The following is a 27,954-nucleotide window of genomic DNA, read 5'->3' on the forward strand; positions in this document are numbered from 1 at the left end:
ATACAACAGTCCATCCTATAACCACAACTCATCCTCCTCACAAGCAAGCGCATGTGGAACAGCCTGCATGACTCTGGGCCAGGATGCTAGTCTTAGTAAATCTGAAGATTAAAATCATATAGGCAGTGCTTCTGATAACTATAGCATGAAAACCAGAAATCAATAGGAGGAAGAATTTTATAACTTAAAACTAAACAATATATCCCTCAATAGCAATAGTCAGTGAAGAAGAGGACTGGAAGAATGACCCAAGTGCCTGTTATACAATGATGTCTTGTATTAAATACTCAGAATCCATATAAAGCCAGATGTGGTACCCACACATAATCCCAGTGACCCTACAGTGAGATGGAAGCAGATTCTCTATGGGCCAGTTAGCCTGGTGTATATACATACTGGTAAACAAAGGACCCTGTCTCAAATACGGTGGAAGGCAAGGATTAGCACCAAAGTTGTCCTCTGCCCTCCACACTTGGATACCAGTACTAATACACATACATATACACACACAAGCATGTACTCACAGAGAGACACACACATGCATATACACACACAAGCATGTACACACAGAGACACACACATGCATATACACACACAAGCATGTACAGAGACACGCACATGCATATACACACACAAGCATGTACACACAGAGAGACACACATGCATATACACACAAGCATGTACACACAGAGACACACACATGCATATACACACACAAGCATGTACACACAGAGACATACACATGCATATAGATACACAAAGAGATACATACACATTCATACACACACACACACATTTAAAAACTCTCAAAGCTAAAAACATAACCGTCAGGTCTTTAAATAAAACTTTCTCACCTGAAGTGGTAATCGTTCATCATTGGTTTTGAACACGTGATCAAACACAATGGCAGCCAGCACATATGCAGACCTGTTTTCATACTTAATGTATTTCTCAAATGATTTTTCTGAAGGAAAGCCTCGAACTGTGGGGAGAAAAGTCCAAGTTGCCCACATAAACGTGAAAGGTCTAATGCTCGTTCTTCTTGGCACCAGAAAAACAGCCCTGTCACAACTGTGAAAATTCCAAACACACCACTTAACCAATGACAGTCAGACCATTACCTAATATACGCCTGGAGTATGGAAAACAAATGAAAAAATATACAAAATAAATTACTAATATGTCATACGTAAGTGCATAAAGACACACACACACAAGCGCTTCTTCCATAAGATAATGGAAAGACTGTATTCATGATTTTAAAGAAAATATAAGTTTTTAAATAGTTCTTCAGAAAAGAAAAGGACTGTGCCTGTAATTTAGTGGTAGAGCACTTGCCTAGCATGCAATGCAAGGCCTCTATCCCCCATCACACACACACACACATACACACACACACAGAATGGAAACCACTGACTAAAAGTTGCATTGACAACAAATTAAAAAAATGAATAAATTGGGCTTAATGACATTTTTTTTAAAAAATCACTATTTTTCAAGATAACATTTATTGGACAGACAAGTCACAGACTGAATCCAAAATAGATACACAATATGTCTAACAAACAAGTACATCTGTAACAGTTGTAAGCAAGGAAGAGAATAAGTCAGCTCAACAGGAAATGAACAAAATATGTCAACAGGCTTGCCGTAAGAAGTAAGTACCCAAATAGCGAATAATCACATGGAGGCTGAGTTCAGTCAGCATAGGTTAGGGTTGTGGCTCAGCTGTGGGATGTTGGCTTAGCACAACAGAGTCCTGAGAAGGCCCTTCCGAAACAGCAACAACAAAACATCAACCAGAGGGAAACAGATCAAGGCCAAGAGGACCCCGCCACATACTCACCCAAATAGCTAGAGTTTTGTAAAATGATATCAATACTTTGTTCATCAACTTAAAATATTCACTATATTTTTGTTTGTCCTAGTTGTTCCATACACTAATCAACCTTGCGATTACCTTTCTGTTCCAGTTAAGAGTGACATCTCATTGTGTCTTCCCTTACATTTCCCTGATGGTGAGCACGTGGTACACCCTCCCATGTACTCCTCTGTCATTTGGATACCATCTTCAGTCTTCAGCAAAGGGTCTACTCAGACCTTCTGCTGTTTTATGAATCAGACATTTGTCTTTACATGATTAGGTTATTAATAATGCTTTATAATTCGGTTACAAGCCCACTATCATATAGATAGTCCACAAATATTTTATCTCAACCTTTAGCTGTCTTTCATTTTCTTGATAGCTTCCTTTGGAAAATATTTCCAATTTTATTTTATTGCATTTCATGGCTTTTGTTTGTTTGTTCGTTTATTTTGGTTATACCTAAAAGACCTTTTTAGTTTTGGCTCTCATATTTAGACTTTTGGCCCAATTTTAATTATTTTTACATAAAATTCAAGTAAACAAGTCAACAACATTCTATTGTATGTGGAACATTCTGCTTCTAAATAGGTCAAGACTATTCTTTCTCCATGGTTTAGTTTTGAAATAATTTCAAAACATCAATTTACTATGTCAGTATCTGTTTATCTCTAGAAGCTCAATTCTATAAACACTGATCTATACATCTACTTTTGTACCAAAAGTGTGTGTGCACGTGCATGCGTGTGCGCATATGTGTGCATGTGTCCAAAACTTCTCGATATTATTTTTGCTAACGGTGAGTCATATTTTTGTATGAATTTCAGAACTGGTTCATCAATTTCCACAAAGAAGCTCAAAACCCTGTGCAGGGAGGAAATGTGCTAGGCATTCAGACAGACCCAGGTTTCATTCATCCAGCTCTCTGGGAAAGATCCATACTTTCCTGGTCCATGGATGAGGGCTCTGAAGCCAACTTGCAGGGCTGCTTCAGATTCCATAGCAAAGACTGAGGTCAGCAAACCCCACTGGCACCTTTCCCCTTGTATACCAACAGGGTTGATCTAATCTACTGCAAAGGTCAACTACGTGAACCTTACATCAGTCAGCTGCAGGGTCTGGTGTAACTACGAGACAAGCGTGTCTCAGGGACTCAGACCTTCCTGGTTCTGTATACGAGACTGAGACTGCCCTCAGTGGGCAGCTGGGATGAGCCACACAAAGTCCCTGGACTATTTTAATCTACAGTCAAACCTTCCCCACGCCGTGTGGGTGGGGAGCTGGGGGTGGGGGGCGACTGGGTCCTAGCACTGCTAATCGCTGCTTAGAACTGAGTCTCAGGGACATTTTTGGTCTGTGACCAGAGTTGAGGTCAGGAAGTCTATTACTGGAGACACAGTGGGCCCCCTTCACCCCAAATCCCCAGTGGGCAGTTCTAAGAACAAGACTACCAGATGAGGACATAACCAAGTCTATGAGGGTACGGGAAATTTCTAGCTCTGAAGGCAGAAACACAGCAGGTAAGTCTGCCTCCTGGGCATTGTCCCCTCAAGGTGGCTCTTCCAGGTCTTGGACTTACGATCCCCTAACTGCATACCACTTTTATCCACAGATGGTTGCAAAATTATTGCTGTACTTAATATAAATAGAGGAACTCTAGTCCACTGCCTTGCTATCACTACTCTCTATATAGCATAGCTTTAAAAGTATATACCAAAATAAATCCACAGTGACATAAGCCACATGACAGGACTGGAGGCACAGACGCCAAGCTCCTAGCAGTGTCAGACAAGCAAAATTTAATATACAGAAATATATTTGGTAAAGAGTTGTCTCTTTAGCCGGGTGGTGGTGGTGCACACCTTTAATCCCAGCACTTGGGAGGCAGAGGCAGGCAGATCGCTGTTAGTTTGAGGCCAGCCTGGTCTACAAGAGGACAGGCTTCAAAGCTACAGCAACCCCCCCCCCCAAATCTCGAAAACAACAAACAACAACAACAACAAAAAGACTTACCTGCTATTATTCTACACTATATTTCCTTTCAGATATATATTGTTCTTAAATACTATTTTTATAAATTAGTGATGTGAATGAAATCTGTGCACTATAAAATGTGTCTGCTGTATACTAACACTTAATACAAAATCACATACTTTTAGGTCAGAATGTATAGTCACAGGGCTGATAACTCACTGGGCAGAGACACCTGGTGCCAAGCTGGGTGACAGCATCAATTAAAGGAGAGAACCATTGTCTGCAAAACGTCCTCTGCCTTCCACACCTATCTTACACACAGGCACACACACATGCACACACATATACATACACAAAAGCATAATCATAAACAAAGATAGTTATAATTCTAGCACTAGAAATTAATTGAGTCATCTGATTTTAAATATTACATTTCAATGTGATTATGCCATGAAGACATTTGAACAAACTCTTTGGGAGATTAATGCATGACTTATGAAGGCTACTGAGTCATACTAAAACATTTCAGAGAAGTGCTTCAAGTGTTTTAATTTCTAACCTTTAAAGTTGAAATTTAAATCTTCTTTCACCATCTCTGTAATATTTCTTGCCGCATCACTTCCAGAAGGCACATAAGCCAATTCATATTCAAATTTTGTATTAAGGAACCTGGGTAATGTCAGGGGGATAGGATTAAAAGTCACAGGCTGAACAAATGTCTTCTTTGAAATTCTGCGCATAGTCAAAGTCCACACAAACAACAGAAATATCAAGGTGATTTCCACCACTAAGCCAACCACGTTCCGCCTCTGCAAAAAAACAAACAAACAAACAAACAAACAAAAAGGAGGACTGTGTTAGTGCATACATGAACACGTGCATATGTGTGCTCCTGTGTGCAGGTAAGGGCTCACAACACAGACCTAAACTATTCTGCTTCATTCTACAGTAGAATGGCTTCCCCGACCGTCTTCCTCGCGCATTTCAAAAGTTCACTCTATCCTACTGATTCTCAGGGGGTTCTTCAGACTAAGCAGTGTTAGTCAGCCTCGGAGCAAAAGCAAGGACATGAACTACAATTAAATGCAGCAGAGGAGATGTCAGCTCCTCTCTGACTCCACAGATACCTCCACTTACCTTCAAAAGGGAATTTTTCCACAGGAGGGCTGAAAATTGCTTCATGCGCAATGAGTCCATTTCATGAGAAAGTGTGAGAGCTCAGCGCTTATGAAACAAAGACGCAACACAATCAAGGTCACCTGCCAACACATTAAATGCCATCGAGAAAATTACTGCTTCGTTCTTCCACAGCTCCGCTGATGGATAGAAAGACAACCACAAAATCAAACAGACGAAAGCCAACCTTGGAAGAGGTGTTGCCTGGAAATACAAATTTTAAGAGCAAATGGAAGACCTTTTATAATACATCAAATGAACAATGTAAACAACTTTGCAGCACAGAAAAGGCCAGGATCAGGTAGTATCTGGAGTGGGAAAGAATTTATGCTGATTCTTATTTGATTTTCCAAGCAATGACAAAATTTCCAACTGAGTAGCCTACAATTAAGTCCAACTCTGGCACAAACTATGCAGTACTGGCATAGGCTAGCCCGCTAGGGTAAGACTCAGGCCCACAAGAATGCCCCACTCCAGGTGCAATTGCACAATAGGACTTCTGCCTGGGAACCTTCAACTGACAGGGACTCTCCAGCCCTTCTTTTGGCTTTACGTTCACTAGAGCAGTTTACAGACTGAGGAACTGTCACCTTACAGCCATGGTACGCTACAGATGAACAGCACAGAGCATACAGGGCAAGGAGATGGGGGCTCAGGGCTTCCATCCCCTTCCGAGTACCTCCCTGCACAACAACCTGCTCACCAGAGGCTCTCTTAGTTCTTGAGGATTTGATCCAGGTTTATTATGCAATCATGATAGAGTAAGTCCATTGTCCTTGGGGATTCAATCCATCTCCAGCCTCCTTCTCTCTTAGAGGCGGCAGTCCCAATTCTCTGTTCCTCACAATTTATTCCTGAGGCTCTAGTTAGTCTAGAGCCTGATGTCAGTAGTCACCGTGTAAGGATAAACTCATGGAAAAGTCAGAAGCAACTAGTTAAGAATGACAAAAGATACTCCTGTCATCAGGGGTTCAAGGGGCTTGGAGATCTCTGAGCCAGGAACCAGGAGAAATATATATAAACACATATATAAACACACATGCCACCTCCAACTCCACCAAACAATGGAAGATCAAACACCCTCTAACTCATTCCATTACTTGTATCCAAAACCAGAGAAAAACATCACAAGCAACCTATAGACCGGTATCACTTAAGAGTATAAATGCAAAACCATTAACAGTACTAGCTAACTGAAGCCAGAAAAATATTTAAGATTTTTTTTTAATCAAGTGACAGTTGGATTTATCTCGGGAATTCAGGTCCATCCATATAATACAATCTATGGCCATGGTGAAGTGGAATAAGGTAGATAAAAACAATTATAAGACACTGATTTATTGATTTATTGGCTTGTTGATTGAAAGTATTACTTATTACCAGACATCACTTCACTTTGTCGCCTAGACAGAATAGGGGCCAAAGCAGTTGAAAAGTTCCAGCCCCATAGTAGATGTTGCCCTTGACCACAGACACTTACACCCTGCAACTGCAACATATACCTTTGAAAAATAAAAGGTTAAATGCTGTGCATGAATATGATTCTGTAAACTCCTGCTTGCTTTCCTGCTTATTCCAGCTTGTGGTTTTTAGAGTATAAAATAAGTGCAAACTAGCCTTAGAACTGAAGTCTTTGGGAGTTAGTTTTCCTGGCTTTAGTCCGCCACTGAATACATCACTTCTCTTCCACTCTCATTGATGATCATCACAATTGAAGCAGAAAAGGCAATAGGTAAGAACATTTGACAAATGAGGGAACAGCAATGTAGTTCCTCAACATGACAGATACATCATAATCATTAGTGAAACTGAATAAGAACCTCCTCAGACTAGAAATAAGACAAGGCTATCTGCACCACACCTCCTACTCAACATAAGCATGGAAATGTTAACTAGGGCAAATGGGCAAGACAAAAAAATAAGTTAAAGAAGAACAGGGGAGGAAAGAAGATAAGAAAGAACAAAGAAGAATGAGGCACAGAGAAGAAGGAAAAGAAATCAAAGTAAAAAAGAAAACAACAAACCTTTCTTTCTTCAGGGATGTTACACACAGTATTCCATATAGAAAACCCCAATGACCCCACAAAAGAAAGTATTAGATCAAGATAGTAAGCTTAACCAAGTTGAAGATCAACATACAAAAATATTTATTTCTGTACCTATAGTGGCAGATCATTTGTATTTTAATAAATAAAGCTTGCCTGAAGATCAGAAAAGTAAACAACCACGCTGAACAGCCTTACAGACCAGGCAGCAATGACACACACCTTTAATCCCAGTAGCCACGCTAGCTTGCCATAGAAACCAGGTGATAGTGGAGCGTGCCCTTAGTCCCAGAACTAGAGAGGGTTATAAAACAGGAGGAGACAGCTCTCAATCTCAGTCTCATTCTGAGATTCCTGGAGGCATGATGGCCATTTTCAGACTGAGGTAAGAGCCAGTGCCGGGCTGTTTTGCTTTTCTGGTCTTCAGGTTAAACCCCAATATCTGTCTCTGAGTTTTTATTAATCATGCTTCAATACACTAGCAATGAACAATCTTTAAAAACCTATTCCATTTTCAAGAGCATCATAAAGCAAAATACTTAATAAATTAAGCTAAGGAAGTATAAGACCTGTAAACAAAAATTATAAAACATTCCTTTTTTAAAAAGGAAAGAAGGGAAGGAAAGAGAAGAAAGTTAAGAAACAAAGGACCGTCCTGTCTTCAGAGACTGAAAGGTCCATTGTTGCAATAGAAACACCTCCCAAGCCCTGACAAATGCTCAGCATCCTTAGCCATCAGAGGAATGCAAATCAAAACAACTCTGAGATTCGATATTACACCGGTAAGAATGGCCAAGATCAAAAACACGGAAAAGAACACAAATTTCAACAAATGTGCAATGGAGTGGAACTGGGTTCGAACCTCATGCCATATGCAAAATGACTAGGGATGCAATGTGGTAGCAAAATCAAATGCTTAGAATAAACAGAATCTCAAACCATCACTTACCAACAATGCACTCTGGGACAAAGAATGGAAGGGAGCATTGCCAAATCACAACCTGAACATATACAGTAACCCTTACAGCCAAAGACAACCCAACTAAATAGTGGGCAAGTCCTAAACAGGCATTTCTACAAAGAAACCCTACAGATAGCCAATGACTGCATTAAAAGATTTCACGTCATTACTCAAAGAAAAACGAAAAAATAAGCTCAGTGGGCTGCTGCTTAATCTACCACACGCTATACATTCTACATCAAAAACAAAATAGAAAATTCATACCCAAAAGGTAGAAAACTGGAACCTTTCCCCACTGGTGGTGAATGGGGCAGCCCAGAGTGGGAAACAGATTGGCAGCTTGCTTCTCAAAGACCAAATGCCCAATTTCCATAGGACTCTCCAATCTCACTCCTAGAAAACATAAGTATGTCCATACCCTGTCTCCCCTCCCACCAAAAATTGTACAGAACCAGTGAGATGGCTTAGCAGGTAAGGGTGCTTGCTGTCAAGGTTGATGATCTGAGTTTGAGCCCTGGAACCAACATGCTGGAAAGAGAGCACTTACTCCCATAAGTTGTCCTCTGACCTCCACACATGCGCACGCGCACACACTAAATAAATAAATGCAAAATGGGACACACACACACACACACACACACACACACACACACATATATATATATATATAAATGTTCATGATGCCTTCATAACCCCAAAGTCCATTTAACTGATGAACAAACACATATAATGATGGAGTCTCGATTGCCCATAGAGGGTGAGGAATGATGTGTGGTACCTGTTACAACAGGCAGGAACCTTGAAAACAGTATTCTAAGCAGAACATATATGATTCCATTCGTGTGAAATTCCAGACTCCACTAATTCAGAAGAAAAAAGAACAGCAGTTGCCAGGGGCAGTGAGGAGGAGGCAGTTGAGAGTGACTGCTTAATAAATGCAGGATTTATTTTGGGGAGTAAGAAAATTTATTTGAGAGTGAGAAATGTCCTAGAATTAGTGAAGAATTTATAACTGTGGTAAAGGGGACTCAAAAACATGGTTAAGCTTATGTTGTGCTACAGCAATATTTTAAATAAACGGAACCATGAGATTGATAAAGAATTATTTCCAACTATAGATGAGATACAGAAGTCAAGTGACTTGTGTCAAATCAGGTTAAGATTAAAACTGATCTGGATCCCAAATCCTTCCTCGAGCCCCTAAACTGAAAAGTGTCCATGTCAAAATGGAGTTATGTTAGGTGGGATGGTGCATGCTCTTAGTCACAGAACTAGATAGGCTGAGGCAAGGGGGCTGTGTGAACTTGAGGACAGCTTTGGCTACATAGTGCATACATGACCAGGCAAGTCTAAGGACCAACAAAACCCTAAATAATAATAATAATAATTGCGGGGAGAGGAGGGGAAGGGAGGGTCATAAACAAACCAACCAAACTAAGAGTCAGGAGGTAAAATGGGTTTTGAAAGTCTTTACCACACGCATTGCACACGTGTTTATCATAAAACTTTCCCCAAGACAGCCTAAGGGTCTTTCTGTTTTCCTTTTGAGACAGGGTCTCGCTTTGTAGCCCTGTTTGTCCCCACGCTTGCTATTCTCCTGCCTCAACCTCCAGAATGTGTGGATTACTTACAGTTGCTCCACTCACTGCCGCTCGCTAGGGAAGTCACCCAGACATCTTGCCCGACAGTCTTCCTCTACTGAACTGCAGTGAAAACCTGCAACGAACCCCGGCCAGAGCCAGGCTCTGTTTCAAAACCCAGCACGACGCACTTCTGCCTTTAGAAGTGTCCTGTCTCAAACTCCTTGGAGATGGCTGTGGCCACTGCATGCACAGGCCGACAGTCGCTCCTTTCTTTTAGGCGGGCAACACACACATACACAATGATATTCGTTCCTCAGTCCCTACAGGCGAGTGTGGAGAGACCCACGCTGAACTCCTAGGGCGTCTAAGGGCGGCAGCAGAACAGGTCCACGACACGCACCTCTCAGACCCCACAACAGCCACCTCCACGGCCACGAGGGGACGCGCGTCGCCCGGGCACCGCTCCTCCTCTCAACGCTCCAGCCAACCGCCTGGCGGCGCGGACGGGTCGGGACGGACGGGAACGCGCAAGCGGCGCCGGGGCGCGCGCCGGAAGGAGCCGCCTGGGTGTCGCCCACGCGTGCGCCCTGGAGCCTTTTCCACTCCGCTGAGTTCCGCTAGCGCGCTCGCTCGTCCACAACCTGAGATTTGTAGTAAAGCCAGCAAGACGGTGGAGGCGACGGCAGAACTCAGAAGCCCGGATAAATACTTCCATATAATATTTTCAGTCTTTTTGAAGGAGCTGTCCTAGAGTCCAAAGCAAAAGAGAAACTCCGTTATTCTAACTTCTATTTAATTTTTAAAATATTTTGTTTATCGTTGTTCTCCTTTGGCTATTTTTTACTTTATTGTTTTATTTTAATATTTCTCTTGAGTATTGACTGTTATTTACTGAGTGTGTCCAATAAATTTTGTTGAGTCAGTATTGCTGCAGCCCGGGAACCACTCTACCCTGCTGTCACTTTTAGAGTGTTGGCAGCAGTCTAGGGAGGGGCAAGCGACCCACGCCTTCTTAGGTCTGTAGATGGTCAGCAGAGAATTTCCCCAGGTAGAGACAAGGTCTCAGGAGGGGGCAGGGAAGAGACACAGCAGCTTCTCCTACATTACTAGTGAGTTTATTAATAGCCTTTCTCTCCAAGCCATTACTACACTCAATAACAGTTGTATTGTTTTAATAATAAAAATTAAAGCTGGCTCTGGCTGCACACCTGCTGTCCTAGCACCTGGGAAGTGGAGGCAGAAGCATCAGGAGTTCAAGGCCAGTCTTGGCTACAGAGGGATTTTGAAGCCAGTCTGGCCTAGGCGAGATGCTGTTTCAAAGCAAAACAAAACAAGGAGCAGGAGAGACAACACTGCTGTTAAGAGCCTCTGACTGTGGGCTGGAGAGATGGCTCAGTGGTTAAGAGCATTGCCTGTTTGTCCAAAGGTCCTAAGTTCAATTCCTGGCAACCACATGGAATATTGTATACATAATAAATTAATTAATCTTAATTTTTAAAAAAAAGCCACTTAAGTCGGCCAGGGTTCGGTTCATAGCACCCGTGCACCCATGCATGGTAGCGGCTTACACATACACACAGACACACACGGCCAGGTACACATGCGCACGTACACGTACACACTCCAGATGAAGCCCATGTGCTGCTGACTCGGTGGATACCTTGAACAGATCCCAGAACCTCACTAGTAAGGCTAACAACAGTACCTCCATGCCTCAGCAGCAGTTGGTGTAGTCAAATGAGATAAGCGGCTGCTGCTGCTCTTATTCTTTCGAACCCTCATTTTCTTTGCTCCTTCCTGACACCTTGCCTCTCTGGGTTAGAATAGTCCCTCTGGATTCCCGAAAGCACTTCCTCCACCGCTGGTCGAGGGTTAGGCATCCCTACTCCATCAGTGGTGGACGGTTAGCTGTCACTGTCCTGGCTGGTTTCCTTCCATTGTATGTATATTGTCTGTTCTTCAAATACAACATGAACTTGCAAAAAACAAACCGCATTTGGCTCTTTATGTGACTGAGTTCATTACCTTGGTCCGAGACTTCAAGGTGAAGGTTGTTGTGTTTAACCTGAGTCGAGTCAGCTGTGCGTTAGACACCTCTAGCTAGTGTCTAGAGGTGGTTGTGGGAGAGAGACTGGGAACAGAAGAAACTCCAGAAGGAGACGGAATTAAAAGTATGGCATAACCCTTCGAGCCCTTTTTCACCAAAGCAAGCACTAAGAGCGAGCACCCTGTCATCTCTCCTATCTTTCTCACAATACCAGACCCAGTGGATCTGATGTGGAGTGACAAGGTGGAAACCCAAAGTCCTCTCCACACACACAGCGTGCTCAGGGTTGTGGCGATGGCTAATTACAGGAGTGGGAATAAGAATTACCCCTCCAGTCTGAAGCCTTGATTCCAATCTAGGGAGAAGCGTCCATCTGGGAACCCTAGGAATTGGGGTGGGTGGCGGGGGCGTGGTGGGATCGAGGGGCGGGGCGACGATGCTCCGCTCCGGGAAGCCCGCCCATCGTTGCTGCGCCGCCGGTGGTGCGCTCATTTAGGGCTCGGATTCGGGAAGGTGGAGTGAGTGCCTGGCCCGGGTTCGAAGGCAGGCGGCGAGATGAGGCGGGCGCCAGCGTTCCTGAGCGCGGACGAGGTGCAGGAGCACCTCCGAAGCTCCAGCCTCCTCATCCCGCCTTTGGAAACTGCTCTGGCGAACTTCTCCAGAGGTTCGGATGGAGGAGTCATGCAGCCCGTGCGCACCGTGGTGCCGGTGGCCAAGCACCGAGGGTGAGTGAAGAAGAGAACAGAAGGTGATGGGAGAAAAGGTTTCGGAAAAAAGACGGAGAAACGCCGAGGAAAGCAGTGGGAGAGGGGAGGAGAGGTCTTGCTTGATCTCTGCTAATGACAGCTGCCGCTTAAGGGGCACTACCCACAGGCACTGTGCCAAGAGGGCGCTTTACAGCGGCCACCTGCTGTAATTCAACACTGTTCTTACTTAGCAAGGAAGGAGGTACTAAGGTACCAAGGTAGTCACTCCGCTGGTTGAAAACTGAGACCCAAAGAGATAAAGTGATTTAGTGACGCTTACACAGCTGAGAAGTGGCAGGGCTGTGATGGCTTTCTGGTCCAAAGCCAGGCTATGAGTCCTGCCCCAGAGAAGGGCAGAGGAATGAGGGCATGGAAAGCAGCGTGCCAGCGGAGACTGGATGGAGTTGCAACGCCTCTCTCTCTCTCTCTCTCTCTCTCTCTCTCTTTCTCTCTCTCAGCTTCCTGGGAGTCATGCCAGCCTACAGTGCAACTGAGGATGCACTCACCACCAAGTTAGTCACCTTCTACGAGGGCCACAGCAACTCATCCACCGTCCCCTCCCACCAGGCTTCAGTGCTTCTCTTTGAGCCCAGCAATGGCTCCCTGCTGGCGGTAAGCAACCTCTTCTCCCTTGAGACAGAGCAGGGAAAGCAAGTCCCTCCTGGAGTAGAGAGTGTTCCTTAGGCCCAGAATTAAGCTGTGAGAAGTGACATACGATCACGAGTGACCAGCATGAGACGTCAGCAAAGGTGACCTGGACAGCATCTGTTTCTAAGACCACTTTGAGCCCACAGTGGCTTACAAACATGTGGCTATGGGAATGACAATCCTATTATTCCTGCTTCTGTGCCCATGCAGACAGACACACCAACCGCATAGCTTGAACTAAAGTAGTAGCCAAAGAGACATTTATTCATCGAGTCCCCCCCCCCCCGCCCACCCATGGAGCAGAAGACTATCCCCCAGCCTGTTAGTTGTCTTCCTGATATCTGTTTTGAGCATCTAGCGAGGTGGGAAAAAAGCAGGAGCTCACATTTACTGAGTGATTTGTGTGTATGTGTGTGAGAGAGAGACAGAGACAGAGGGATATATATATATAAATAAATATATAAATATATATATATATATATATATATATATATACAGGGTTCTAAGCTCATTACCTGTATAATTAAAACCACCCAGGAAGTACATAATATTCTTCTCCCCACTTCAGAGCCTAGGAATGAGTGCCAGTACTGTTCATCTTTCCCCCTACTAAGCAAGGCTGGACTTCGACCTCTTCCGTCTAAGTCAATGGTGTATCCAGTCCTAGTCTAGGTTCTATTCATTGTCTGTCTGTCTGTCTGCTTTGTGTCCCAGGCCAGCCTCACATACGTGATCTTCCTGCCTCAGCCTGCTGCTTCCCCTTTCCTTTTTCTTGAGGTCAGTAGAGATCCTTGACTTGATGTCACACAGCTCGTAAGTTAAGGTCATTCTTTGACCCCATCTGATGGATGCTGGTGTGATACCCTTGACTCTTAGAGGGCTCTCAGTGGGCTCTCAAACCCCCTTTCCTTCTCTCTGAGTGTATGAATCCTGAAGAAGTCTGCCCAGACTCCGACTAGGGATGAGTATCTAGCTCTTCCTTCTCAACCTGCGCTCACCCAGTGGCAGCAGCATCTATGCTACCTAGGACAATGATGACAATGAATCCCCACTTCTGGGAGTTCCACTTTTTGCACTAGACGGCAGGACTTTGGGGCTTTGCTGAATGTTCTGCAGCTCCAGGATTCAGCTTCTTGCCTGTAAAATGAGAATGATAACAAATAGTAACACTTGTCTTTTGAGAGTCAGCCAAGATGAGTGAAAGGGTGGCAGTTATTGTCAGCCAGACAAAATGCTCACCCCTCCCTGGGCATCAGGACCTCCTGGGGAGCCTTGGAAACCAAGGGTAGCTTGATCCCACCCCTAGGGACTTCATTTTCTTGGTTTTCCTTGTGCCAGGAAAGGGTCCCAAGACCTTGACAACTGAGGTGCATACCCCAAGCCAGAGAGTCAGCCTGAGTCATTCTGAAGGATGACTCTGGGAATAGTGCCTTTCCAAAGCTCCTGAGATGTGAAGTGACAATCAGACCCCTGAAGTTTCTCCTCAGCTTGGAGATCTGAGAATCCCAGGGCAAGAAAACAAAAAGGGTGATGCACAGTGTGCGCAGTGGCTTCCCTGTACGCAGATGTCTTTAGCACTCTCGGTGCCCTCTGCGCTGTTGGCACCCTCCTTGTTTTTACAGGTGAAGAGTCCAGTCAATAGAGATTAGTGCTCAAAGCCCTCCTAAGGGGAGGGAACAGATCTGAGTGTGGCCCTAAGCCCCTCCCATTCACTGCAGTTCAGAGCTGCTCTTCTGGGGTTTCCATCCTAGGACAGCACCCTCCTCACTGTCTTTTCTTCCTCCAAGGTCTTGGATGGGAATGTCATAACTGCAAAGAGAACAGCAGCTGTGTCTGCCATCGCCACAAAGGTAAGGCCAGTGGCTACACTGTGCTGGCAGAGGGGAGGAATGTGGAACATACTGTCTGCCCTTGTTCATGAACTGGGACTCCATGTACCAAACATGGGTTATTACATGCGCACAGTAATTCACAAAGCTATTGACTGTGTGCCACACAATCCCAAACACCTTCTATGCACAGTTCCCCATTCTCCTGTCTCAAAAGCTAAAGTGGAAACTGATTTGACTTTTTAAAAAATTAAATGGCTCTTTAATGATTATATACTAATTATTAATAAATGTTACTGCAGGCTTAACTATTTCATAATTTTTTATTAATTAGTGAATAATTGCTAGTATGTTTAGAGTTTGCTGAAAAAATAATACCCTTCAAAACCCATAGTGTATGTTAGGGAGACGAAATGAAGCAAAGTTAAAAATATTGGAGTGGAAGTGACTTTTTATTTTTTTGAAATGAGGCCTTACTATGTTGCCCATGCTGGACTTGAATATTTAGGCTCAGGTGGTTCACTTGCCTCAGTCTCCCACATTGCTAGGTCAACAGGTACACACCGCTGTTTCTGAGTAAAAAGATGATGCTCCAAGCAATTCAGAAGTGACCTCCCTGGCAGGGTGTCATTTGAGAGGACTGAAGTCAGTGAGTGAGGCACTGCAGGATCACACCAGGCAGAAGGTCAAGCAAGTGGCGATAGTGACACCCCCATGAGAAAGGGGGAGGGTTTGTGGAGGGTATCACTTAAAAAACAAAAGTTTAGACTAGGATGTTAATCTGGGAGGATAGTGTACAGCTACAATCTCAGCAGTTGGGGATGAGGCAGGAGGATCGCCACAAGTTATAGGATGGCCTGGACTACATAATGAAACCATATCTCAAAAGACTGTAGAGGAAAATGGGATTCTGGGGGAATAATTGGAATCTGGACTTTTTTTTTTTTCATTAATTTAAGAAGGACGAGGGTGTGGGATGCTGGTTTTCCTATGCATAGCAGAAGTGCCATGACCCAGGTGAATGTTGCCATGGCAGATCAGGTGTTTAGATTATTTAGAAACAACACCTAAGGTTGGCCTCTGTCCACCACAGGCATGTGTACACATGCACACGCGCACACACACACACACACACACACTAGGAGTGTATATCCCATAGGGTTCTTGTCCAGACCAAATGAGATCATGAGAGTTGAGTACTGGCACACAGTAGGCACTCCGTGAAGGCTCCCTCCTTCCTGCCCCTCTCTACAGAGGGTAAATGGAAACAAAGTGGCATCTCCATGGTGCCCACCAGCCTTTGAGGGTAGCTAAAGCCTCAAACACCTGATGTTCCGTTGTTTTTGTTTTCACCCGTTGACTTTTGCTACCCTGTTTCCTCTCAGTTTTTGAAACCCCGAGACAGCGAGGTGCTGTGCATCCTTGGGGCTGGGGTCCAGGCATATAGTCATTATGAGATCTTCACAGAACAGTTCTCCTTCAAGGAGGTGAGTAAGGGTGGGGTTTGGGAGGGGGGAAGATGGGACAGGGGCCTCTAGGTACCACCCAACACCGGCAAACAGTGGGTGAGTCCAGTGTAGATCACCCTCACCTTTATGTCTTCCCCACAAAGCCTGAGCACCTCTTTTCAGGCTCGTGGCTCACAGGACCCACACCTAGGAGTGCCGCCAGCCACCCAAGTGATTCTCTGACACCTCGGGGATCAGCTGCACTTCCAGCCCCTCCCCGTGTGTCTCTTACTGGGAGGCTTTAAGAATTTCGGACTGTGGATTGAGAATCAGGTCAAGACCTGCTAAGCAGAGGGCACAGCCGCCTTCCGCTGCCATCCGCAGATCTTGCCACCTTCCCCCTGCTGCCCTGCTGTGGCCTCGCTTCTCAGGAAATGCTTCATGATGCATTTTTTTTCCACTGTAATGTATGCCTGTGAGAGAGGTGGAAGCAATGCAAAGTATGCATTTTTATGATAAAAATAATACTGCTGTCTTGAGAAATAAAGACTGGGAAGAAGGAGAAAAGAAAAAGCCATTTAGCTGTTTTCATAGACAGGCAAGTAGCTTCTGGGCTTCTCTCACCCACACCTTATGGGAGCTTTAACCTTGTTGACTGCACACAGTTGTGTAGCCCGTGCTTTCATCAATGGTTCCCACGTCACTGCTGCAGATTATCTAAGTTTTGTGTAATATTTGCACCGTTTCCTATCAGAAAAAATGGCACAGCTGGCCAGTGACTTACCACTGGGTATGTTGACCCCTTTGCCTGGCTTGATGAGCTTAGATGTAAAGCTTGGTTTTCTATTTACTATGTCTCCTGATGAGAGAGTCACTGAGCCTTATTTTTAGTTGAAGGCTCTCAGTCTCTGACCCAAACATCAAATGTTAGTAAACTCACAAGAGCTCAGCTCTCAAGGCTGCCAGCCCCTGTCAACCTCCACCCTAGCACCTTACAGGTTTTCATGACTTTGGCAATTTTTCTTTTTATCAGCTACACCATTTACCTAAAAGTGTTTGCTTTTCAATCCTCCTCTGTACTTCATTGATGAAGTTCTTCCATGACAAAGCACGGAAACCTTGATCCAGACCTCCAGACTCAGACAAAGTTCCACACTGTCTTTGCCCGGTTGTCATTTCCATCTCACAGATGTGGGCTGAGGCTGAATGAGGGAAAAATCATTGCAGGAATAATATAAAGTAAAGGAGGAGTTGCCATGCATGCCAAGCCTGCGTGGTTCCAGACCCTTCCCTGTGATCAGTAAGCCAGCAAGGCTGCGTCCTGCTCTGAAACTGGAAAGTGTCCACTTACTTTAAAGGAGAGGCCATTTCCATTTGGCTGAGCAGATACCTGTTCGGATTAATGCTATGACCTTGATGAAATGTTCATTCTTAAAGACACCGCTGTCACCATCTCAGAGCAGTGTGGGCTGGCGTGGCATTAGCAGTGAAGAAACACACCAGTGTCCCTTTCTGTTACCCACTCTAAGGTGAGAATGTGGAACCGCACTAGGGAAAATGCAGAGAAGTTTGCAAGCACAGTGCAAGGAGATGTTCGGGTCTGTTCCTCGGTGCAGGAGGCTGTGACGGGTGCTGATGTCATCATCACCGTCACCATGGCAACAGAGCCCATTTTATTTGGTGAATGGGTGAAGCCTGGAGCTCATATCAATGGTAAGTAGAGAGGCTTTGTGCTCGCAGACTGGATCCAAAGTGCTTTCTCCATCATACAGAATGCCCAAATACTTTGGTTTGATTTTTCTTTGAGTCAGGGTCTCACTATACATCTTGACCAGCTTTAGACTTGATATCCTCCTGCCCCAGCCTTCTGAGTGCTTAGATTATAGGTGTTTATCCCCATTCCTTTCTGTACCTGCTTTTTTAAGGGTTTCAGAAATGAATGAGCCCACCCCTAAGTGCAGGCAGGAAGATGGAGAATTGAAGGCTAGCCTGGGCTACTTACAGAGAACCTGTTTCAAATAGCCAAAGGCCTGAAAAACTGCGTCTCAAAATGTAAAACTGGCGAATATTTCACTAATTAATGTCACACAAATGGTCAGTTACAACTTCATTCTTAAATGTGACAACATTCAATTCCTGGGGACAAACAGTGTTTCATTTTGCTGTGTTTGGAATGGTTTTTTTTTGAGACCAAGTTCCTCTGTGTGGGCCTTGAACTTGTGACCTTCTCTCCTGTGCCACCAAAGATGTGCATGACAGGCCTGATTCGCCGCTCTGGCCTGAATAGTTTGTTCTTGACATGCTGAACTATAAACAGTTTCCAAAAATAATTACATTTTTGGAATTAATTTAATGTGGCATATGGGTGCTTTTAATGTATGGAACAGGAGGTGGGGTGAGGAGTATTCTCAACTTAAGGACACTTGGGGCCTCTGGAGATCTTCAAATAACCTTAGAGATCATTGTAAGAAATGGGCTATATAAAATACTTAGCGATCGTAGATGCTGTCCTGAATTCTGTGCATGTGTGCATGCATGTGCATGTGTACCCATAAATGTTTGTAGTGTATGTATGTGTGTGTGCTGATACTGGATGTCTTCCATCTTGTTTTTGAGGTAGGTCTCTCACAGCATCCGACACTCACTAGTTAGCTAGACTGCTGGCTAGAGAACTCCAGGAACCACCTGTTTCTGTCTACTACCTACCCATCCCACAGTGTCACAGATATGCATAGCCATGACCCCAGTTTTTACATGGATGTTGGGTACATAATTCCACAACAAATGCTTTACTATTTGATATATCTCCCCAACCCTCTCTGATACATAATTTTATATGTATACCTAATACACATATGTTATATATGTAATGTATATTTGTTATATATAGTCACTTACCCCTTACAACAACCTTTTAAGATAAGGAACAATAGTTATTATAACCCCTAGTTTATTGGAGGATAAGCCAAGGCAAGGAGACATTAAGTAACTTTCAAGAGTCAGAGATTCTTGGAGGCAAAGTTGGGTTTGAACTGAGGTAGTCTGTCCTCAGAGCCCAGACTTCTGAATAGCACTTAACATTATCTTCTAATGAGAAGTCTGGCTTCAATTGCCTGGCAGACAAGCAGTCACAGATTGAGGATAGTAGCCGTGCTCCGCCATGAAATGACAAGAGCATGCTGTCATCTCAGAAGCTGAGAGCGCCGCACACATAGGCGGATGAGCAGGCAAGAGTGAAACCAAGAGATTCTGTGTCTGTTCATAAATGTTTACCACCTCTACTCCACACACCAGCCATGGTCCGAGCTGCTGGAGGAGTGCCACAGTAAACAGAGCATCCGAGGTCAAGGCTTTCCTCTTGGCTTTATTCTGCTTGTGAGGAGCTTGCGCAGCAAACAGGACCCTGTGAGAGCCTGGCAGTGGAAGCAGAAGGGGGAAGTTGAGGTAGATCCTTCTGATCTACTTACTGGAAGAGCCACCTGGGGAGGTGACTTGGGGCTGTAACCCAAATGGTAAGAAAGAGCAAGTCGTGTCAAAGGCTAAAGACAGGATGCTCCAGCCAGACAGAAGATTCCAAGCAAGGCCCTAAGGGGAGTGAACACAACAATTAGAAGACTAGGTCAAACTGAAGTCAAGGTCTCAGTCTGCAGGAAACTGATGCCAGGATATAGGTCCAGGAAGAAGCCAAGAGGTGGCTTAGTTGGCAGGTAAAAGGTGGATCTAGGTTTGCCTCTTGGGATTCAAACAGTCTGGAAGGACTTGAGACGTCCAGAGAGACAGGTCTTGATGAAATGTATTCCCCAGGGCAGAACTGAAGCTGCAGCTGACTGACTTGGTTTTTGTTGTTTTTCAAACTTAATACTAAACAGCGAGAATCCGCTCAAGGCTAGGCCGATGCTCTGCTTAAAGTCTCAAAAGGACAAAATCTGTGTTTGCTGGGTTATAACCTCATCTAGTATCAAAGGTTCTTTTCCAGGCTGGTGTGGTAACAGGATTCAGTCCCACATGCTAGAGACAGAGGACCTAGGTTACTCTCAGTTCCTAAGGACCTTCCACCACCACCAAAAACAGCTACAATGAGTCCTTTATACTCATTCTCTGTCTGTCTGTCTGTCTATCATGTATCAATCTAATATCTAGCTAGCTAGCTATTTCTATATCTATATATTTCTTGAAGGGATGGCCTGATATAGAGGCAAGATACTTCTTTTTGTGTTCACTTGACCTAAAGACAAAGTTTCTTTATGTGTTCACTTAGCCTCAAACACACTTCATTAAAGTGTGTCTCGGTGATAACCGTGGAATTCCAAGGATAGATTTCAGTTGTTTATAGCCGTGCTAAAGGGCAGGCCTGGCTCTAACCTCCCCCACAACACACTTCTTTCCTCCTAGGGCCCACATCCCATTCATTCCATCAGCAAGGGTTCCAAGATCTTCACTCTTTCTAGCCCCGCTGAAGCAAAGCCAAGTTCCGATCTGGGTCAGACTCATGGCTTGTGGTTTGGAGCATTTACATCCACCAGAGTGGCCTCACATGGCCCTTTGAGAATTCATCCTGCTGGAGGCAGTGGCTGTCTGTAAAAAGCAGGGACGGGAGTAGCCCCAGACACTGGAAGCTTTTCCCACCACCTTATGATTTCTTTATGAGCTTCATTAGTGAATACTTTTGTTCTGAAGACTCCCCCTCCTACAATCTTGAAGATGAGCTCTCTGGAAATCAGAGCTCAGAGTAACAGGAAAGAGAACACACGAGGAAATGGAAAATTCAAGAAAGCACATAAATGCTGCCTTAGATTTGGATAAAACTTTATCATATTTTCAAAGACTAGCTTGCTACCCCGGTGCTGGCTCCAGACAGCAGACGGCTTTGCTTGGACTACAGAGAAATCAAGAAGTAATGTATGCAAATAGATTTCCTGCTGCTCTTCACACACAGTGGGGATGGAGGGCAGTCTGGTAACAGTAGATAATGCACCCATATGGAGTAGCCATTAGCTGGGGCTGGACAAGGACAGACCCCTGGAGAAGAACACACTCACTTCCGTGTGGCCAGGAACACAACATTTCCAGTCCCTCTCTTGGCTTTGCTCCTGCTCATTTCCTCCTGACTCCGCAGGCTTTTGGTTGCAGCCTGTGCATTATCCTATGTCCTTGTAACAGGAGGCGTGATACACTGGATTCATTGCCCCAGTCTCTGCAGGGGGACAAGGCCAATGATCAAGATCTAATAGCCAGTGTGTGAGGTGTTACTTAGTTTGGGTTTTTTTTCTTCCTCTTCCCCGCTCCTCCTTTTTATCCTCCTTATCCTCTTCCTGTTCTTTTAAAAAAGTGTGCGTGCACACGTGCATGCCATTACACAAACATGGAAGTCAGAGGGCAAGTTTGGCTATCGATTCTGGCTCCCACTTTGTTTGAGAAAGTATCTCTTGTTGTTCACCCATGTGTTCTCCAAGCTAACTGCCCCAGGGGGCTCCAGGGGTTCACCTGTTTCCTTACACAGGCCCACTGGGGTTCCAGATGTGCACTATGGCATTCAGTTTTCCGCAAATTCTGGAGATTTCAATTCCGATGGTCACGTGTGCATGATATGTGCTTTACCCACTAGGTCATTTGCCCATCATCAATCAGTTTTGTTTTTGCTAAGGCAGTCTAAAGTCCAGGTTTCCTTTTTTATCTCCCCCTTCTGGCGGTACTGGGGGTTGAGTTTCCGGGCTCACACAGGCGGGGCGGGGCAGGGCAGGTGCTGTGCCATTGAACTATAGTTACAGCCCTCCCCGTTGTCTTTTTGTTATGGCTTCTTTGTGGGCTTAACACTGGGCTCTTTGTCGTGACTACAGAAGAAAACAGTTTCAGGCGAGGAACAGGGATGACTGGGGAGCACACCAACTGATGAGAAGAAGCGGTGGTTCTCTGTTGTGTGGTTTCTGCAGTTAGCTGTCACTCCCAGTAAGAGGAGGTTCTTGAGTGAAAGCCCAGGGCTCTCTCTGACCCAGATTCACTGATGAGCTGGGTAGCAGGACCCTTCACTCTTTGCAGCTTCCATGTGTGCCTCTGTGAATGGAATCAGACACTGAAGCGTATGTGGGGTCCACAAATAGCACACATAGAAAACACAGCATGGACTGTGTTTGCCTGACCCGTGAAGGCTGTGCTGGAGAGATGGCTCAGAGGTTAGGAGTGTGGACTGCCCTTGCGGAGGACCTGAGTTCAGCTGCTCCTATCTGTGTTGGGTGGCTCACAACTGCCTAGAAATCCAGTTCTAAAGAACATCTGATCCCTGGCCTCTTCGGGCACCTGCACATACACATACCCACACCAGATACACATGTAGATTTAAAATAACGAAATAAATCTTTTCCAAACCTGACTGCTGCTAAGTGATCTGAAATCTTACAAAATGAAGTAGGGTGTGAGATGGAAAAGAAGAGCTTTGGAGATGGCTCGGCCCTGAAAGGGCTCACCGTGAGCATCAGGGCCAGGCATGGAGGCGTGCGCTTGTAATCTCTCAGCGCTGGGAAGTAGAAATGGGAAAATCCCTGGGGCTCACTAGCCAGCCAGCTCGCCCTGAGCAGCAAGCTCAGTGAGGGGCTCCTGTCTCACAAAACAAGGTGGATAGCCATTTTGTGGAACAATACCCTAACCTCTGACCTTCAGATGTACCTGCACATATATGCACATGCATCTGCATGCACACATGCACCTGTACACACATGCACACACACACACACAAATAATTTTCAAAAGAGTAAGGAAAAAAAGATAGGTGTTCTATTTAACAAGTATTCTATCTTCTGATTGGGAAGGCCTTGGTCTAGGAAATGAGAAGGAATTCTAATCTAAATATCCTGACTGGTCCTCTGCTCAACTCTATCGATTAATGTACCCTACCTAGGATTTTTCCTGGACTCAGAGTCTGTTTTGCTATCTCGTAGCCGTCGGAGCCAGCAGACCTGACTGGCGAGAACTGGATGACGAGCTCATGAAGCAAGCGGTGCTGTATGTGGACTCCCGGGAGGCCGCGCTGAAGGAGTCAGGAGATGTTCTGTTGTCAGGGGTGAGCCTTCTGTGGGCAGGACCATTGGCTGGCCCTGGCCTGGTTCCCAGGGTTTCACTGTCTTCCCCTCTGGACCTTGGTCACCTCACCTTCTGGTGAGGAATACAGTCCTAATATCTTGCAGCACTTTTAAATCTTTTTCTAGAAAAACATAGCCATATGGCTGTGACATGTGTCTTCTTGTCCTTCTGCTTGGAGGAAGAGTTGATTTTTTTCTCCCCAGTTTGCTGTGCAATAAGGCAGTGGGATGGGAAGTCAGTTGTAGCCTGGAAACCTTTCCTACATGACAGCGCGATAAGATTATGTATCCCTGACTGCCTATGCCCACTTATAATCGGAATAGAGAAGCAACAAGAGGCTGCCGAAGTACGAGGTCAGGCAATCGCACATCAGTTTCTTCACAGGGAACTGGCAGGCAACTACCCAGACACAGTGATCTGTGTCCATGGAATGAAGAACACAGGTGCTGCCCCAAAAGGATATCAGAGGGCCGAGGCTTCCTAACACCATCCAGTTCACAGATGGTCTTTTTAAAAAGCACTTTTTATTCTCTCCAGTTCAGGAATACCCTGCACTGACTGCCAAAGCCAGCCCTGCGCGGGCTGGTGCCTCAGTCCCAGGTAGCGTGCGTTTGTTTCACAGGCTGACATCTTCGCTGAGCTTGGAGAAGTGGTATCAGGAGCGAAGCCTGCGCTCTGTGAGAAGACCACGGTGTTCAAGTCTTTGGGTAAGCCCCACAAACTACTCCCTGGGCACAAATCCGACCAGAACACAAGGCAGTGGAAGGAGAAGTGAATAGGTTACCAAGCTCTGTGGGTGAGTGGTTAGGAAACCGTTGCAGAGTCCATCATTTTGATCAATCATTTACATATTTGGGTGGTGCGGTTTAGCCTATGAACTCTGGAGTCGGGCAGTCCAGGATCAGATTCCTTCTACATCACGTGCTGGCTATGTGACCTTAGGCAAGTGACCTAACGTCTCAGAGCCATTTGCATCTGTCACCCTGAGTTCTTATGACATCAGTGAGATATATAAGAAAAAAATATTGTACAGAGCCAGTGTTGAACTGATTTACTGGGTTAGACATAAATGAATTCAGAAGTCGATACCCATCAGAGGAAGAGAGCAGGGAGCAGAACTGTGAACAGCTAACCAGAAGTGACAGAGACCTGACCTAAAGGAGACTGAGACAGGGAGTATACAGCCTGGGACCCTTCATTTCCCCCTCCCCTCCCAAATAATGCTAATGATGGGCAAGCATGAGGAGTTCCAAACTGTATAGACCAGTGTGGATGGAGACGCAATGAAGGAAGGGTGGACTCACAGGGAAAAGGCTGCCCTTGGATTAACTCTCTCATTCTGCCATATTTAAACAAATAGATGTTTATGGTAACTAGAGTGATAATCAGACATTACACTAAAAATAAATTAATTATAAATGGTTGGTAAATGGATACTACCAGGGCCCCTCAAAAGTGCTTACTGCCCAACATCTTCCATACTTCATCCTGAATAGCAGGAACTTTAACGTTCACCACAGTTTTAAGAGTACTCTGGATGGTTGGGCATGGTGGCTCACACCTTTAATTCCAACACTAGGGAGGTAGAGGCAGGTGGATCTCTGTAAGCTCAAAACTAGTCTGATCTACATAGAAAATCCCAGTACATCCAGGACTATATAAAGAGAGACCCTATCTCAACACACACACACACACCACAGAGAGAGGGGGAAAGGAGAGAGAGAGAGAGAGAGAGAGAGAGAGAGAGAATATGCTGGCCAGTACTGGAGCCACTACAGTGAAACAGTTTTTGTTGGACATGGCAGAACTATTGCACACATGAACACACAGTGTTGTGACCTGATGCATAAGACTGGTACAAGACCAAGCCAATCGGAAGCTTGGGTGCGGAATAGAGCTCATTAAGTCTCACCCCTAGCTTAGAAGTTATTGGCAAATGATGGCAGACTGGAAGTATATTGGCAAGTATTCAAGGTTGTGGCCCTTGAGAGGTTGCCATGCACATACAAATAGTACCAAGGGTACTTAATTAAAAAAATACAGGAAGTTTGGAGGGAAAAGTGTTGGGGAGATGGGAAGGAACTGGAGGCAAGAAAAGGAAAGGATTTGATCAAACACATTGTATGCATGTATGTTATCATATGATAAAATGTGTACCCTGGTCACCCAGAATCTATGCCACCACTTAATATCCAGGCCTTGACAGGTAGGTAAGGTTTTTTTTTTAATTTATCATTAGAAGACGAATGAAAGTAAACTTAATCCAGTACCTGGTCCAGTGACATCCTACTTATCCAGTTGTGTCTGGGGCTTAGCTAACCTCATTAAAGAGACAAATACTGCAGAAATCTACTCTTTTGCAAGTTTTGTATTCCCACCTTGGGTGACTGGTGTATTGGCATACCCTCTCTTCTGATATATGCTGAGTCTCTCTGTACATACTGGGTACAAAAATTAAGGTGTATATCTTAAAACTTCAGGTTGACTATGCCTTATCTGAAATTCTTGTGCCCACAAGTGTTTCATATTGAATCCTTTTTCTATTAGGGAGTATGCTTGTAGATTTGACAAATGCTCCACCACCCCCCCCAATATTAAAAGTTGAACCCAAACTGAAAAACTTTTGAATTTCAATATGATCTTAAAGAGTTTTAGACTGTAGAACATTTCAGATTACAGATTTTTGGATTAGGGATATTCAGTCGCTCTAAGACAAACGGGGGATGCTAAAGATACAGGATTTGTAATGGTCCAGGGTAGCCCAACCTGCCAACTACCTGTAGTTGTATGAGCTATGAGCTACAAATAGTGTCTACATTTCTAAATGATTGGGATTGTGTAAATAGAGAACAGCTTTCAAGACACATAAGGAATATGGAAGAGACTGAGGGAGATGAGGTCGCTTAGTCAGGAGAATGCTTGTCACACAAGCAGGATAAGCTGAGTTGGCACCCCCAGAACCCATGGAAAGTGCCGGATGTGCAGCACATGGATAGGCCTGTAATTCTGGTGTTGTGGAGGCAGAAACAGGAAGATCCCCCTGGGGTTCACTGGCCAGCAGTTTAGCTGAACCAGTCAGCTCAGTGAGAGACCCTGTCTCAGAACAAAATAAAGATGAGTTGAGTTGAGGAAGACAGCATCAGCCTATGGTCATCAGCCACATAGAGGGGAAGGGATGGAGGGGGCGAGTTCAAGTTGTAGTGTCCATAAATAAAACCTTACCAGAACACAGACTCGTTTGCTTACCTGTGACCTATGGTGCTTTTCCACTGTAAGGGCAGAACTGGACCATTGTAACAGACCATGAGACTTAAAGAGATTAAACTATCACTGAGCCTCTATTGAAATGTTGCTGACCTCTGAACGAGATGTTGGAGGTTATAAAATGAGGGTATTTCTTGCTTAGGATTTCTTTTATTGGTCAGTCCTTTGTACACCGAGTCTGAGAGCACCTCACGTAGCAGTTGCTGTTCCTGTGTGCTTTAGCAGTACCCGCACACAGGGTATCAGAAAACGGCTAGGATTCTTTTGAACAAAGTTGTTCTGGGGGAAAAAAAAAGTGAATCAAATTTCTGTCCATTACAGGAATGGCAGTGGAAGACCTGGTGGCAGCCAAACTAGTGTATGATTCTTGGTCATCTGGCAAGTGAGAGGAAGGAGCTGTGCTGTCCACTGAACTGGATGTTACAGCTCCAAGGCTGTCTCGTGATGTCCAGATCAAATGAGGGAGCCTGGTCCCTGTGAACTGTAGTAGTTTTGTTTGTAAGTGCTGACTTCCTTACTCATGCTTGTAGTTAGATAGCTAAACCAGGTAGCTCTTTCTTCTGTTACACAGGTGATGTCATAATTGCCTTCCTTGATCTCACTACCTTCGTATGTCTCTGAAATAAAGCATTTCCAGCTCTTCTGTGTGTCCTTTGATAACTTCCTGTGGAAAGGAAATGAAGAGGTCAAATGCTCACTCCATCCTTAAAGGAGGTGGAATAATATTTTCTCCATTTTAATTGAGTAAAATTACCCTAAAACTGTGTGTGTGTGTGTGTGTGTGTGTGTGTGTGTGTGTGTGTGTTACCTGTTACCATTCTGGAGATCAGACCCAGAGACTCACACATGCTAGGCAAACACACTTCCAATAGGCTACATCCCTAGCACAGCTTATAACTTTAAGGCGTGTAGTTCATTGGGTTTGGGTGAAGTTTGTAGAACCAGGTCCAGAATGATGTCATCCCTTGAAGAAACCTCACAGTATATTGCCCACTTCTTCCCAGTCTCAGGTTTCTACTGCTGCAGATTTGCCTCTTCAATGAATGTCACATGCATCAATCACAGGTTACGTAGCTATGCATGTCTATTTTAAATGTTTAAAGAAACACAGATAAGGAGGCTCCCTTGGTCAACATCGGTAGAAACCACAACTTGTGATTCATTGAATCTAAGTGAATCAATGGTGACACTGATCCATTGGTCCCTTATAACTAAGAGGCCAACAGGCCCCGTAAAGAGAACATGTCTCATGACCAATAAATCCAAAAAAAGCATCAGGAGTCTGTATTTAGGTT

At 44.7% G+C, this 27,954-nt stretch overlaps 2 protein-coding genes across 2 annotated transcripts in view; one reads left to right on the forward strand and one right to left on the reverse strand.

Annotated features, from left to right (window-relative positions):
• The window catches only part of LOC130880341 (phospholipid-transporting ATPase ABCA3-like), a 105,187-nt gene extending 95,474 nt beyond the window's left edge, over positions 1 to 9,713 (reverse strand). The window contains exons 1-4 of the mRNA XM_057779329.1: positions 9,652 to 9,713; positions 4,976 to 5,097; positions 4,398 to 4,647; positions 855 to 982 (exon numbers count right to left, since the gene is read on the reverse strand). Coding sequence (XP_057635312.1) covers positions 855 to 982; positions 4,398 to 4,647; positions 4,976 to 5,035 — 438 coding nt within the window. The 5' untranslated portion in view covers positions 5,036 to 5,097; positions 9,652 to 9,713. The remainder of the gene's footprint in view (positions 1 to 854; positions 983 to 4,397; positions 4,648 to 4,975; positions 5,098 to 9,651) is intronic.
• A 2,405-nt stretch (positions 9,714 to 12,118) lies between these two features.
• Crym (crystallin mu) lies at positions 12,119 to 27,300 on the forward strand. The gene is made up of 8 exons (XM_057779690.1): positions 12,119 to 12,375; positions 12,855 to 13,008; positions 14,832 to 14,894; positions 16,259 to 16,360; positions 17,851 to 18,034; positions 23,254 to 23,375; positions 24,018 to 24,102; positions 26,981 to 27,300. The coding sequence occupies exons 1-8, from the start codon at positions 12,206 to 12,208 to the stop codon at positions 27,043 to 27,045; spliced, it is 945 nt and encodes a 314-aa protein (XP_057635673.1). The 5' UTR covers positions 12,119 to 12,205; the 3' UTR covers positions 27,046 to 27,300.
• Positions 27,301 to 27,954: the final 654 nt, after the last annotated feature.

The sequence above is a fragment of the Chionomys nivalis genome, chromosome 8 (assembly GCF_950005125.1).
Source record: "Chionomys nivalis chromosome 8, mChiNiv1.1, whole genome shotgun sequence".
Taxonomy (NCBI): domain Eukaryota; kingdom Metazoa; phylum Chordata; class Mammalia; order Rodentia; family Cricetidae; genus Chionomys; species Chionomys nivalis.

What these genes read in the sequence shown, in the direction of transcription:
- Crym (XM_057779690.1), top strand. Translation starts at nt 12,206, where the DNA reads ATGAGGCGGGCGCCAGCGTTCCTGAGCGCGGACGAGGTGCAGGAGCAC. An exon ending in TGTCTGCCATCGCCACAAAG is followed by an intron (nt 14,895 to 16,258) that starts GTAAGGCCAGTG and finishes GTTTCCTCTCAG; the next exon opens with TTTTTGAAACCCCGAGACAG. An exon ending in CACGGTGTTCAAGTCTTTGG is followed by an intron (nt 24,103 to 26,980) that starts GTAAGCCCCACA and finishes TGTCCATTACAG; the next exon opens with GAATGGCAGTGGAAGACCTG.